This window comes from Rhamphochromis longiceps, linkage group LG8 (genome assembly GCF_057381845.1).
Source record: "Rhamphochromis longiceps isolate RC_006_pf linkage group LG8, R_longiceps_female_GT1.1, whole genome shotgun sequence".
NCBI lineage: Eukaryota > Metazoa > Chordata > Actinopteri > Cichliformes > Cichlidae > Rhamphochromis > Rhamphochromis longiceps.
Window position 1 is genome coordinate 6013156 of NC_140564.1, and position 15976 is coordinate 6029131.

At 41.9% G+C, this 15976-nt stretch overlaps 1 protein-coding gene across 2 annotated transcripts in view; it reads left to right on the top strand.

Annotated features, from left to right (window-relative positions):
• The first annotated feature begins 562 nt into the window (after nucleotides 1-562).
• Nucleotides 563-15976, top strand: part of LOC146662992 (receptor expression-enhancing protein 3-like) — a 34389-nt gene continuing 18975 nt past the window's right edge. Inside the window, exons 1-2 of one of the 2 annotated variants that reach the window (XM_085415574.1) lie at nucleotides 567-890; nucleotides 12439-12511. In XM_085415574.1, the coding sequence (XP_085271700.1) occupies nucleotides 859-890; nucleotides 12439-12511 (105 nt within the window). In that variant the 5' untranslated portion in view covers nucleotides 567-858. Of the gene's footprint in view, nucleotides 891-12438; nucleotides 12512-15976 lie in introns of both variants that reach the window. The other variant, XM_085415576.1, reaches the window with a different exon arrangement.

Here is a 15976-nt window from a genome sequence, read left to right on the forward strand (position 1 = left end):
TCTGTTATGGCATGCACGAGTGCCTATGGAGTCAGGTCACTAGTGCTTATTGACCATTACATGACAAAACACTTTTCTGCATAACAACAAGAAACAGACACTTTTTATTTTGCCCATTGGACTTTATGAAATGCTTCAATATTACTTACCCTGATGTACAGTAACCACCTAACCCTTTGCTTTCCAACGTTTATGCGATTAAAGGCATTGTTTATTTTAAAAAATCGTGCTTTCACTTTTAGGTTATTCAAAATGTATTTTGTATAATAACAGCTACAGACATGAAGACTGAACGTAAGGTGGAGGTCAAAGGGCGCGCACCTGCCGTTTTCATGCTCTGAAAAATATTTCCCTCGTGGTTGGCTAGAGCTCGCCACGAATCGACAGCAGACCAATCGGAGCACAGTAACTGAGTTTAAAATGCTACTTGCTTAACCAAATGGATGTGATTGGCTAGCCAAACGTGGCCAGCCAATTACAATTTCAGGTTCGTCGTAAACAGACTGCACTGGCCAATAGCATATGCGGAGGGAGGGTGTTTATTTTCCCTAATGACGACAGCACCTTTCTTGTGCCAGGAACTGAGCAGCGAAGCAGAGAAGGAAGGAGGAAATCTGATGGGAGGGAGCGACTACAGCAGGAATATTTAGGATACGCGCTTCGTCGTGTAGCTATGACTCCAAGGACACTGCAGTGAGGTGTTCCTGGTGTGTTGGCTAGCTGATGTACGACGAGATTAGCTAGCTGTTTCTGTTTACCGAAGTTTGGGCTGAAAAGTTCACGGCGGTGCGGGATCGGCGTTTAACATTATTATTGGCTCTGTTCTACTGCTGAAACAGACCTACAGATACAGAAGACATGGTGTCCTGGATGATTTCGAGATGCGTTGTGTAAGTACAGAGACCGCTCAAGGAGAACTTTCCTCGTTTTATGAGCAGCCGCTGTTTGCCTGGCCTGCTTGGCTAACCCGTTGTCGTGCTTAAGCTAAGTGGAGGCTCGAGTCATTTAAACTTGTACATTCGCTCTAAAACAACATCGCTTACGTCCATGCAGAGCTACAAAGTTGTTCTGTTTATGAAATCTAGTGTTGTGGGGACGCAAGGTATGTAATCTTGTCTGAAGCTAATGCTAACAGAGTCATAGCCATCCGTGGTGCTGGTGAGTCAGTCCTAAGGAACTGTGACTATTGTGAAGTGGAACTTTACAAGCCTTTACATGTTCCACTGTGAAGGAGTGTCAGGTACAGCTGTCAGCCTGGAGATATAACTAACCAGCAATGCCCGGTTCAACCTGTTATCCACAATGTTGTCAAGACGCATGAAGAAGTGCGCTGCTATAAGTGGGGGACGGATTTGGTTACTGGATAGTTATTAAATATCCAATGGCATATCACTGGATATTACGTATGATTAAAGCAGGTGTTTAATGTGTTGGGAGCATGAGAGACATGTTGATCTGGTAAGGAAAACAGTAACTTGGGAGTCGACATAATTCCTTTCTTCCCGTCTGCTCCTCCCTGTGTCTGCTTACGTCCACAGGGTAATGGCGGATAGGAACACCAAAAGCCCTCTGGGGAGAGAATAAATGCTCCTCATTTTTAACTAGTACAGCCTGTTACTGTATAATGAACACAGTCATGGGCTGACGGTGCTGCACTTGGGCAGTTATGACGGTGCTGAAAGTACAGAAAGAAGGTGTGTTATTGTCTTAGACCAATAATTACATGCACACACATTCCTTCTAATTTTAGATTCATTTGAACAAAAGGAAAATTGTATAGCCAAGTGTACAAACCACATTCGCCTGTACAAATTGTAGCTAGAGTGATAATTTTCATTTTACTTGGACAATAACTTATCCCAATCCTGCTGAGAAAAAGCCTTTAAATCAGCATGCGGTCCATTACACATGCTCTTTTCCAGTTGCTGGTTTGAAATTCAGTGTAATTTTGTTTAGTCACACATTTATTACAGTCTGCTATATGCTTATGCATCGCCACAAAGAGACTGTTATCTCCTACACAGATAATGTGGCGAGTGTTACCATCTTTTTGCATCTCTCCACGATCTCATAGCTGGTGTATTTTATTATAGCTGAAATAAATAAGGTTGTGTCTACACATAACAGACAACTTGTTGTTAAAAAAGTTCTGTACTTAGACCCCATTTTTACTTTAACTTGCTAAAGAAACGCCAGCGGTAACAGTTTAACAGGCATCAAATTGTATTTTTGCTCCCACAAGATGATTCCAAAAAGCTGTTGGTGGAACATTCAGCATATCTAAAGTGGAGGACAACATCTCAGATGAACAATTGCTGAAAGTCATTAAATGAGAAGAAAGAGGACAGAAGTTTCAGACTCTCCTTTGCACGTTGTGTCAATCAGCTGCCACAGCAGCTCTGCCTCGACTCATTGATAACAGGTAGTCAGAAATGTGTATAGAAGGACTTTGTGTTGGTATCCTCAGATGCATGTTACCATTTTGGAATCAGCTTTGTGCCACAGCTTAAAATGTTTGCAGTTGCTAATGTTGTAGAAATGCTAAAGGTAACATAATGTATCTAATAGCGTTTAACACTACTGCCTCCTCCACAGTCAGCACCAGCATGTGACTGATTCACAACGACTTTTTAGTAAAAGAGCTTAAACAGTGTGGTACTGGTACTGACTATTACATGTTTGCTGTTGTGATGTCCCTACTTGTGAATATCCATTTTTATGGACATTGCTTACTTTTCACATCTATTTTCCTATCTGTTTTTTTCCTTATGCTTTTATTTGGCTCTAACTCATTTTCATATAGAGTTAATGTTATCTATATGTTAAAGCCATAAAGAACGGCACACAAGGATATAATACTGTGAAATAAGGCAACAGCACAGATGACGTGGCAAGCATGCAGTAACAGCAATCAGTCAAAGTCACTGCCACAGGCCCAGTTTGATTAAGGCAAACCCCAGGCTAGAGCTTTGGTTGGTTTAGCCCATTAGGCTGTGCAAGTGACCTATGTGTTTAGGCTAATGCAGGAAAACATCCCCTCTGTAAGCAGTGTCCTCATGGTCACCACCAAAAAAGGAAAGCAAGTCTTCAATTTGAGATCAAGGACTTCTGTCACTCTGCAAAGAGAACATGTAGGTATAACTAACGGTTTCTGTAGTGCACAGGGAAACCCTGGAAGTGTCACCGTAACATAGGGATAGAATCCAAGAGTTGACATTGTTCTATTTTAAGGTGATGAACTCAGCATGAGGAAAAGAGCAGCAGCACCTCATTCTTACGCGTTTCCTTTTCACTTCAGTGTATCTCCCTTTCAGCAGCTATTTCCCTCGTCTGATTGTGCCGCAGTAGAAAAATAAATCAAAGGCTGATTTTCAACCTGTTTCTAATTTTAGGCAGCACCCTCACAAGTCTGCAAGTTAATGTGCCAAATTTTTGTGCCTTTCTTCAAGTCTGTGTATTCAGCTTGTTTCATAGTTGCCGCGTCCTTTTAAGTTTAGCGACAAAGATGTTTGAGTAACCTGCTTCAGAGATAACGATAATATAACAAAGGAAGCAGTGATTAAAAGACACAGTGGGATTTCAGCATGCTCAGCTGTACAGGTCCAAAAAAGTTTTCCTTCAAAAGAAAGTTTTTGTTGTAGAAGCTCGCCTGTCTCTGCCCGTCTGAGACCCTCACGTTCACTTGTATTGAGGGGAACAAAGTCAATATTCATGCACCAGCTTCACTGTGCTAATGTGTGTGTATTATCCTAACCATAGCTCTCTAGCTAACCACCATGTGGCGCACCATTACATGCCAGCTAGCCAACTTCAGTAACCCTACAAATCAGGCCGCTGTGTGGTTGTGTCTTTATTTATATCCAGTGATAGCAGAGCTGTATGTTTTAGTTTTTCAGAACTCCCTCAGTCAGAAAACGTCCATCATCTTTAGATAGAAACTAGTGATCTAACTCTGTGCTAACTTGTAACGCTGTTAAACCTCTTAAATCCTGTTTTTCATGGATGCTTGTGTGTTCAGCTGGATTGTCACACCTTTTAGAGCAGCCACACTGATCATTTGGACGGTTTTTGACTCAGCAGTGTTTGAGTTTGGGAACTTAAGAGGAGTTTGGACCCAGAAACAGCCATTGACTGTGTTTTTAGTGGAAAAGTCATGTAATCAAGTTCTTATTCCTAAGGCTCAAACCAGATGGTGGGAGCTAAAATCTTGGATATCTCTGGGTCTCCCACTCCTCCTCTCTTCATTGTGTGTGTGTCTCCTGTGTGTTTTTCTTCTGTGTTGTTTTTTTTTTTTTTTTTTTTTTAAACACTGCTCTGTGTTTCTCTGTTCTTTCCTTCCACCTCCATCCATCTGGTTTTTGGTGGTGTACGATGTCAGGAAGCCAGGGAAACTGACCTGTCGCCCAGAGTCAAAACCCATCTGAAAGCATTATTTTCACAGCTGCATGCAGAGAGAGGAAGGGGTGGGGCTGTGCTGAAATGAAGCTAAGAGGAAATCAGAGGGAATATAAAGAAATGGACAGATGCTAGTTTTGGCATGATGACATTCAACATGTTTTCTGTGAGTATTTGTAGTTTTCTTTCTTATCCTCGTGCACAGGATACGTTTAAGATCACGAAAAATGTCAACGTGCTCTTGCTACCATAGTAACTATCTAAATGTTTCCTAATAGATTTTTTTAATATAAAAATATACGACACTCCTGTTGTTGTACTAAAGTGGTACTCACAGAGGTCAGACACCATGGCATCAGTAAAGATGAAACCTCTATGTAAAGTCTGTACCAGAAGCATGCCAAGGGTGTGACATACAAAACAAGGAGTCCAGCCTGGGAACGATAGACCTCCGTGTAGATGGGACACAGCTGAAAGTCTAAAGGAATCTCTTTGATCCTGAATGATTCAGTTTAAAATAAATATTAGTACATAAATCAGCACAGTCACATGACCCATAGTAATCTAATTAGGCCATGTGAAGCTCGATGACAGGAGGACATTTGATACTTTTTTCAAACTTCAGATTTGTCCTCAATTCGTCTTATGCCAGGTTCTGCTCTGGTGTTAGTTTGCACAGGTCTTTGGCTAAACAGAGTAAAGGACTGCACAGTAACTGTAGTTTAAGTGTAAATAATAATGTCTTGGTTAGCATGTTAGTTTTCTAAAACCAGAAGGGACCATATTTGGATGATGTGGTACAGTATTAAGTTGTTAGCAAGCTGTGAAACACAAACACATGTGCTAATTAGTGCTAACACTAGACTTTCATTCACGAAGACTGAGGCTCTGTTTCATACAGAAGCTATTTTAAAATGCCATTAAAAATACTGAAGAAGGTGCAAACACAGTGGAGAGGTCCAGTTCAAGCCTCAAACAGGACGACTGGCTAAAGTTCCCAAGTCAGGAGCCGTGTCAGATCAAAGTGGCTGCACTCCAGCGTCATAAGTAAATTCACCCACTTTACAGTAACTGTCGATAGAGGAACAGAACATTACTTTTACTAGGTAACGTATCAAAGTTGATAGCTATGGGGATGGAGGCCAGATTCACTGGCCGGTTTGCTGTTGCAGCACGTACGGTAGCTGCTTCTTCACAGTTTCTTGTTTTGCACATCACCAACCAGAACCTGCACCAGGTGAAGAAACGACTGGTGCGACTGCGCTGAGCTCAGTGTAGTTGTAGAGCAGAACAAAGACTACTGTGGCTGCTGCAGTCTGAAAGGGTGAAGTAGCAGTGACTCTGCAGAATGAGAAACTGCCCGAAGAATTGGCTGAGTATATTACTCAGTTATTTTTTTATAAATAGTTTGCAGAGAATTACAGAAAAGACAGATTAAAATGCATTAATTTAATAATGTAAGACAGTGTGCTGAGAAACAAGCTGCAAGTGCATTAAGAAGGATTCACTCACCCTTCCAAGTCATCAAATTCAGCTGTTTCATCGCCCTTATTGTGACAGGTGTATAAATCAAGCACCTAACCATGCAGACTGCTTCTACAAACATGATGGATGCCACCTGTGCAACAAGTACAGCTGTGAAGTTGCCTTACTGCTAAATATTCCACAGTTGGTGGTATTGTAAGTGGAAGCAACTGGGAAATGACAGCAACTCAGTCACAAAGTGGGGTCAGCTGATGTGGAGACACAGCGTGTGCAGAGTTGCCAAGCATCAGTCACTCAGAACAGTGCTTCATGGAGTGGCTTTCCATAGCTCAACAGCTGCATCCACAGTGTTACGTGTCGTGACTGGACTCGAGAGCAGTAGAGATGTTCTCTGCAGTGACGTCTTCTGTCAGGCCAACAGATGAGTCTGGGTTTGACAGTTGCCAAAAGAAGGTTAGCGGTCTGACAGCACTGTGCCAAATGTGAAGTTTGTTGGAAGGTGGATTATGGTGTGGCGTTGTTTATCAGAAGTTGTGGCGCAATCCAATATAACCTCTCTGAGATGAGCCAGGAATTCTCGGGATCAGTGCCTGAACACACAAATGTGCTTCTTGAAGAATGGTCAGAAATGTCCAATAACACTCCTAAACCTCGTGGAAAGCCTTCCCAGAAGAGTTTGAAGTTGATATAGCTGCAAAGGGTGGGCCAGCATGTATTTATAGACAGACATGCAGTACAGTGTATGTGCATGACCTGTCCAGAAAATCTCTGGGAACTATTTTCCCTCCAGTTCTTAAAAAAAGTTTGAAATAAAGCTTTATTGCTCTTGATCTTGGAATGGGCATTGATTGGCTGCTGATGTTTTGATTTTGTGTGGCTTAAATATTTTTATAATAAAATGTATGAAATAGCTCAGGTGACTCCTGCTGAGACAAATCCACTCTTGAGGTTTGATTTTCCTGCCTGTGATTGTCCTACTTTCCTGGAGGAACCTTCCACACCCGCCTTCACTTTCCTGCATAACATACCGTCCTTTAAGTTTAACAGCGTTCACCACCAATATGGGTACTCATGGATTTGTTACCAAGTAATATCTTTGCCATCATATGAAACTGAAAAGCCGAATCCTACGTGACAGCAGATGTGGAAGACTCACTTTACATCTTCGGCCACATACAGCTCTCTTTGATTTTAAGTGGGCTGGACTTTCATTGGGAAAGTAAATTCCCAATGAACTAAAAACATTTAACTGCACATTTAATCTCTGAGTAAGAGTGTGTGTGACGAGTCGTCTAATCGTTGCTGCTGTCAGGAGTCGGTACAAGGCGTGGCTGTAGCTGCGGCGGTAGAGCAGGTCACCTACTAATCAGAAGGTTGGTGTTTGGTCCCCGTCTGCTCCAGTGCATGGCAAGTATCCTTGGCTAAGATACTAACCCCAAGGTGTCTCTGCTCCACCGTCAGATTATAGAACATATCTTACATGCAGGAAGAGTGCTTGTGTGACTGGGTGAATGAGGCAGGTTGTGTAAAGCATGTGCTCAGAGTAGAAAAGCGCTATATAAGAACCAGTCCATTTACTAGTCATTTAATTGAATTATTTTCGTATAGCATCAATAGCTGTAGTGGAGATTTTTATCAGTGGGACAGGCTGTAAAATGTGTGAAAATACAGTTAAAAGAAGAAGAAATCAGTGGGCCTGACTGCAGTGTTTTCTGGGCTGATTCTGAATCTTGGACCTTATGTTTGACACCCTTGGTATGGCGAGACCAGGACGTCCTTGCAGGCTCTTGTCCCTGTGTGTCTGGGTAGTCCAGGGTCTGATCTTGGCAGCTTTCCTGTCTGCTTTAAACGCTCACACAAAACCCATTCAGCACCAGAACAGAGAAACAGGATTCAGGTACAGAGTTTTGTTTTCCGTCGGTGGCTCGGCTGTGTGCTTCTCTGCCCTTTATCGAACAAAAAGCACATTTTTGAACCTGCACTGACATGACGCAGAGACGTGACGAGCGTGTGAAGTCTTGGTTACCTCGATGTTTCTATAGCGACAGCTGGAATATAAACAGCTCTGTTTGTTGGCAGCTCGCTGGTTACTGAGGGGACTGTGGTCCGAGGCGGTGTGTCTGTGTACGATACTGTATCCGTGAAGTCTGTGGTTAGAGATTTTTATGGAATTTTTATAGTGCAAAAATGATTTAAAGGCTTCCATGTTTCCTAAAAGTCTGAAAGTTGTTCATAACTAATCAGTAAATAAGCCGATTATTTACAGCCACGGGGCAGTAAATACTCAAAGGATCCGTTCTTGGTTGCTGAGCTCTTGGTAAAATCCTCAACATGTAGCAGAAGGGTTAAATCAGCTCCTTTATTCTTACACCATCATGAGATTATCTGATATTTTTGTCTTTATAAATGTCGAAACATTTTGCAAACATGAAAGTATTTATGTTGTATCCCATCACTGCTGTTGATGTAAGTGATCAGAGTGATCGGGCACTGGAAGGCGGAGTCTTGTTTTTCTTTTAATCTGATCCAATACTGGATGATTAGAATGATCGATGTCTCCGGCCTGTTCTCGCTTCCTTGTGAGGCGTGTTCGGTATTATGAACATCAGTTCCTGTTCCAGCTGCTCGTGAGAGGAGGCTGTGTGCCTGTCTGTGGCTGCAGCGCTGTATCGTGTTGGGTGCTAACTGGAGAAGTTGAAGATGGCACTGATATGGATGATGGTATTTCTCTGGATCCAGGCTACACTTGGGTACGAGAGATTCTGTTTAGTCCAAATCTGTGTTTAGCAGATACCATTTAATCTGCTTTGGCTGTTTCCTCTGTACAGAGTTTCTCACAGGCTTCTTATCATTTGGTTTTCTCTGGTGTTTGCAGTGCTGTTGTGAGACTGGTCAGGTGTATTTGAGTGGAGGCACAAACAGACTACAGCATTAAGATCAGGATTATTTGATTTGGATGGAGAGGATCGTCCCACGCTTATGCGAGCATGTCTGGACTCGCTGTAGCCGCTGCTGTTGTCATGGTAGCTAGCGGCAGTCCGGTAAAACTCATGAAGCCCGTCTTTCTAACGTGTGTGTTTTAATCGTTTCCCGTGAACATCCGCAGAATTAAAGCACTGAAATCTTTATGATGTTAACATGAATCATTCTCACAGTTGGCACAAATTGAAGACCACAAAAATGTTGGGACTTTCTGCAAGACAGGGAGCAGGTCCATGACCACTCCCAGTCAGCTGCAGTCTTCAAAGCAACTTTAATGCGTTCAGACGACAGCAGTAAGACACGGCGAGTCTATCATTCGTCTGGTTTTTGTTTGATATGGGGCTAGTTTGGCAATTACATCGATTCTGTTTGTTATAATACAGCGATTAACCATTAAAATGAACAAAATCACAATTCTGTTTCCATCTACATGTATAGAAAATACAACTACACAAATGTAGTTGCTTCCATTCTAGGGCTGAACGATTATGGAAAATAATCTAATTGCGATTTTTTGCCCCAATATTGCGATTGCGATGCGATATGCGATTATTTTTTAAGGTCTTTGTCTTCTGTATTATTAAACAAAGACAAGCAATACATCATATAGTATGGCCAATACTATATTACATTAATTTTAAACTGTTCTTTCCTGGAAGACAGACCTCTGTTATGATGACATGAGGTGATGCATGAATTGATGACTGACATTTTTATTTAACTTCTTCAATCACAACAGTATATTTGAACATACACAATAGTTTATTTTTAGCTTACAAACATCTGAGCATAAAGTGCTGACAAGGAACCCTGGTGTAAACATTAAAATGAAAGTCAGTACAATGTGCAGATTGCAGAAATATACATAAACAAAATCAGTGGCTTTACCACACTCAGTTTTTCGACATCTGTGAACTACTAGACAGTCATTCAATTAAAAAATAATATTAAATAAATAAAACTAATAAATAAAAAATACACACATCTTACTGATCTCTGCAGTCAGTAACATTACACATAAAGTGCAAACATAATAGCAATTGTATAAACACACACACACAAACACGCCTTTAAAGTTTAAAGGCGTGAAATTGGACGGTCTAGTTCTGATTAGCGTCACCGCTGTCTCGGTGGAGTTTAATAAACTCGGCCGTCTGCTTCTTGCTATCTAAAATATAACCAGACACTGGTGTAAATTCTCGACTGTCTCATACTTCTGTTTAATAAGTTTTCTGTTTGACGTTTAGTCAGCTGTGTGAAAACCAAGGAGGAACCCACCCGGGGGATTAATAAAGTTTTATTTTATCTAATCTAATAACTTTAATCTCAGCCAAACCGATTTACTCACGAACAAACAAAACACTGAAAAAAGCCCAACAATAACATTTTTAGGTTGTCTAAGTGACTTATATATTACGTTTAACCCGAGCAGCGAAACTCCGCGGTGATCTGAAAATGATGTGCCGGGAGTTGTGCCGTTCTCGGCCGCATCAGTAACCCTCGAGCTCCCGGCTAGCTGTCGAGCTGGTGGGTAGCAGACGCCTCTGAAAACGTCGAAGCACTTTTGCAAATATGGGATATCTTGATAAACCGAGCAGATATTTGATGTTTACACAACTACTTTCTCGCCTGAAAATATGTTAAAAGTTTATTTTGTGACCCAGAAAGATTAGTATGAGTAATTTTAAAACTTAGTAGCGGCCGCCATTGCTGGAAACTGGAGTTTGGCTGGGCCGCGCTATGAATTCTGGGATATGGTAGTAATTTGGACAGCCTTATAATCGCAGTATAATCGCAGCCTTTGCGGTTAGAAAATTGCACTTGATCATGTCGCGATATTATCGCAAATGCGATATATCGTTCAGCCCTATTCCATTCAGAGTCTAGCCAGAACCTTCAGACTTACAACAGAAATGCCCCCACAAAGAGCCATGCAGTTGCTACAAAATGTCTACATAATGTCAGCAAATTCACTTTTATAAAAGAACAAAAAGAGCGCGACTAGTTTAGTCTCCTCTTCCAGAGAGGCGCTCGCAGGTACTGGGACAGCCAGATTGCAGTAGTTTGCTGATTGCAATTAGACAGACATTATTTGCAAACCTTTGCCAATCTGTGTGAGAGTGATTGCAATCAGACAGCTATGTTCCAGTTGTGTACCTAAACCTTGCTTTGTGATCAAAAGTGGTGAGACTGTTGCATCCTGGTCCATGCTCGACCTCTCAGCCACTACATAAGTTAGTTATTTATTCATTTTTGTGAAAAATCCCCAAGAACAACCAAACAGTCCAGTAAAACTAGACAAGGTAAGCAGGGTAAAACAAGGTAACCCACAACATTGCTGATGGCTACTAGCTAACTAGCTAAAAGAGTAAAAGTTCTTTACTGGTTTTATTCTGTCCTATCGACGAGTCAGACAGCTTTAAGAAAAGACTGGTGACAATTTCCACACTTTTTACGTTAAATGTGACGTACAAAAACTGCAATGATACTAAAGCACTTATTTTGTGCTGTAGCCATGCTGTGCTTCTCCTGTCTGTCAGTGTTTCCTGTAATCTGTGCAGCTGAGTAATGTTGATGGCAGCTGACAAACTGAATGCCGCCCAAGAAGCTGTGTGTTCTTATGTGGTGCACAGTCAGGGTATATCTAGCTTGTGCATACTGGAGAGACCTGCACACTGTGCTGTAGACAGAGTAACCTCAGTGCAAGAGGAGCTTAAGGAAGAGGGATTGGAGGAAAGGAGTGTCCCACTTTAAATTTATCGAGTCGCTTATCTTGCATTGTGAGTCACTCCTTCACAGGCTTCTACCATGAACAGTATATGGTGTTTACCTAGTGTGGGTGTGTAGATGTTCATTGTTTTGCTGTGTGTAACGAGAGCTCTCCTAACGTCATCTGAAACGCTTGATCCTTTATTGCTCGTTGTGCAGTTTCTCTTTCGTTCAGGTGAAATTCAGTATATAATTAAAAAAACGAGGCCTGCACAGTCAAAAGCACCTCAGCTTCAGAAACCCAGCTTCACATTCTTCATATGATTTTCTCTGCTTGAATCTTAGCACACAGTCCTGAGTGAACAGTGCAGTATTTTGGGGTAGTGTTGAAAACTGCATAGAAACCAAACTGTTGCATTATATGACAGAGGAAAGTGGGATATAAATGAGTCCCCACATTGTTCAGATGCAAGAAATGATGGTTTTTAACAATAAAAACGCAGTTTTGGACGTTTGCCTTAGCTTGCATGGTGGCACTGCAGGCTTTCAGCAGTGTATGCATTGGTACAAACAAACCAACATAAAAATAATTTCTTGTATACATGTGAAACAGAATGTATAAACCTGCAGCACTGGTTCACCACTCAGTATCTACTGTATCATATACACCATGTACGGGCCCGTCTTCGCTATGTATGCCTGCTGATCAGCGTGTTGAAATAGGGTGTGGGTTTAAAGGCAAAGCTGTGTTTCCACATACCAGCGATGTTACAGTGCAGAGAACTTTCCTGTTAAACTTTACTAGAGAAACTGTATTTGTGTTGATTAAATTTGAGAGAAGTTGTCATGTGTTCTGTCTCCATGCAGGCTGCTGTTTGGGACTCTGTATCCTGCGTACTACTCTTACAAAGCTGTCAAGACCAAAAATGTTAAGGAATATGTAAGTTCAGAAATATTACTTTTTATTTACTTCTCTTCTCCTGCATGACTTCATCTCACACACAGACACACTGTGGGGGGGTGAGGGGGGGGGTCTAAGTTATTAACATTTGTTAATGTTGTTTTTAAACATTAGAAAACATTTCATTTCAACAACTTCGACAAATTAGGAGGTAACGTGGGCCAAAATGATCTGGAGCATGATTATAGCTTTTTCACTTAATGAGTAATTATACCAGCAGGCATGCAAATGAATAATATCATCAAGTGACGTCATTTTGTATGTGAATGCGTCCAGCATGGTCCTGCTGACACAGCCGTCGTGCTTCATGTGCTTCATGTGCTGTCTGCATATGTCAGTGAAACTGAACATATGATGTTGTAAGTTTAAAATATATATCTTCATCATTATGTACCTTTTTCAAAATAACCTGAATGGTGATATTAACTCAGAGATGATATGTGCAGTACAGTAATAGACTATGTTGGACTAATGCAGAGCAGGCTGTGTATCCACTGTTAGTGACATTGACTGCACAGCCCCTTTTCCATCAGTACCTACTGGGATCGACTCGGTATGGTGTGCCACAGTTTTCCATTAGGTCATAGTACCTGGTACCAGGTGTGGGGTTTTTTTTTTAAATAAAGTACCTGCTTGCCCCGGGGTTCCAGGCGATCCAAGCAGGCACTAAAATGTGAGGTCATCAGACTACATGCCACTGATTGGCTGGTCAGTAGCGTCACTCGGTGAGTCACGGACAGTGTCTCCTTCATGAAAATTAAAATGGCCATTTTTGAAACTCTGCATTGAATGAAATGGCAAAAACCCCCAACAAAAACAAGGCCATGATCTTTGAGAGTGACGAAACGCCACGGGCCAAACACCAGGTATTGTGTCGACGTCCAACTTTGTTGTAGCGTTCGTGTCGCATATTAATTACATTGCAGGATGCTCGGGCGTGTTGCTATGACAACAACCTCGTTAGGTAGTACTGGATTGGGCGACCAGTCAATCCGTGGGGAGTTGATCCGAGGAGGTACTGATGGAAAAAGGAGCTCGTGTCACATTTTTCTACATTCAGGCTGCTGATGCTGTTTATTTTGACTTGACAACCTCCACTCGTTACACAACAGCATCTTTGTGCTGGTTAGCGGTGTGAAAGCAGCCAGCGCTCATGATGTTCTCCCGTATACATTCTCCTATTTACTGACCACTTTATTAGGTATGAATCGATCATTCAGTGTGCCTCTGTCTGACTTCAGAACTGCTTCATGACTGCATCGACGCAGATTCAGCGAGGTGATGGAAGCAGTCCTCAGAAATGTAGAAATGGATTTCTACAATGGCGGACCTTTAACTTGACTCTCTGCAGTGTTTACATGCTTACATATACAACACAGTTTCAGTCCCTCCACACAAAGGGCTCAGTTCTGCTTCTCTGCGCCATCTTTGTTTACTCTTTTCCACCCAGGCTTCTAGACTTCTGATTGGCCAACATTTCTACACGGTTAGGAATATATCGCCACCTGTTGCTTTGGCATGTTCCTAGCAGCGTTTTCCTTCGTTTTTGCATTTACGTGTGGGCGGGATAAAAAAAAAAAAAAAAAGAAAGCGGTAAATCTCAGTTTTCAAAAGTACCCGTGTACGTGTGGACGTAGCCTGAACCTCAGTTTGAACTTAAGCAAGCCGACTTGCTTAACTATTAAATCTATTGGTAGGTTAATAGTTCTTTTGAAGTGAGTTATTTCTCCCCTGTGCCATTAGAGGACTTTAGAGTCACCCTGCCTACCAAAGCTCACTTTCATCTGTGATTACAGTCCTCCATCCTTTGAAATATTTTCTTCTCTGTCAGTTTTAAAAATGCGTTTGATGGTTCGAATGATTTGATCTTTCATCTCGATTCAGACATTCTTGTCCTTGTCTTAGGGACTAGCCCCTCTGGTAGATACCAACTTGCTTTCTTTAAGTCTTTTGCAGAATGTTAAACAGGTCTTGGGACTGATTACACATTTGAAGCACGGCTGGATGCATATAGACGATATGCCCTAGAGGTGTTTTGGCTAAGGAGTCGGGTGATGTAACTAATACCAGTGAGAGTGACATTCCAGTCTGCTGAGTTAGTAACACAGTCACATACAGCTTTAACACACCCTGTCTCAGACTGCTGCGTCTTTCACCCACTTACTTTATCCTTATCTGCTCTTCTTGTTAGACCTCTGCTTTTACTTTGCTTTTGCAGAGGTTCATAAAGGAATGGTTGGAAATGAAGATCAGTACTGTTTCTTGTTTCATGAAGCAAGCTGTACTTAAGCTGACCAGGAGAAATACTTTGTGTGCAGCGCAGCAGCTATTCTGCGTCTCGTTGCTGCTTGTTTGTAGCTGCAGCTCACCCTGCAGAGGTTACTCCAGTTCATGACAAACTTGAAACAGATTCAAGTCCCAGCCTTCTTCTTTGTTCACTGCTTATGAAAACGTGCACGTACCATTGCGCTCACTGACTGATGTTAGTGATGTCGCTCAGTTTCCAGCAGCATTGTAGTCGGAGTTGTCCATCCATGTACAGTCGACCACACTCAGTTGTAGATAAACAGGTCTGAGATCAGCCGTGTGTATCCCTGCCATGATTGAGCAGGCCTGTCTGCTCCACCATGTGAGTACATACAACATATCTTTTGCAGTGTGTTTTGGAAAACTTAAGCTGTTGTGCATCAAATGCTTTCCAGATGGTGTTTCCTGATTTAAATTTATATTAATTTTGACAAAATCTCTAACACGGTGGATTGGACTCTGTGGTTTACAGATGGCTGTAGACGCTGTACTTTCAGAAAGGTTTGTGTTAGGTGGCTACAAAAACCCAAACAGTCCTCCGGTACAAGGACTGAACTGTAAATGAGTATGAAAAACAGCCAATAACCAAATAACAGCTTTCAAAGACCTCCAGAAAGCTTGGAGAGCTGTTGCTCAAGACCACTTAAATCATTTTAAGAAGGTCTGGGATGAAATGAAGGATGACTAAAGACCTGAGCACATGAGATGTTGCTTTATGGTGCTTCAGTGGGGCCAGTATATCGGCCAGTATCAGCTATTTGCCAGTTCAGCGTATCTGCACTTTTGATGGCTGATCAATGAACATAGTAAAGCAGAGATGTGACAGATGGCCTTAAATCATGTTGCATGGTTTTAAGCAACTTACCTTTTGGCAGCATGTGTTTGGAATACCACCAAAAGAAATCAGCTGATCCAAGTATAGTCTGGCAGAGTGTAAACAAGTAATCCACAAATCTCATAACTAACTACATACATCAGATTCTTTTTAATCCCTAGATATCAGCGTATTGATCGAGTGGTGCCCTGTCAGCACTGCTTGGTGAGGTGGGGAGAAAAACCTCTGGGAGAAGCTCCAGCACAGGTCATGAGAGAGAGAGAACTTTTTAGCACCGATGTAAAAGAAAAAGCTGCAGTCGC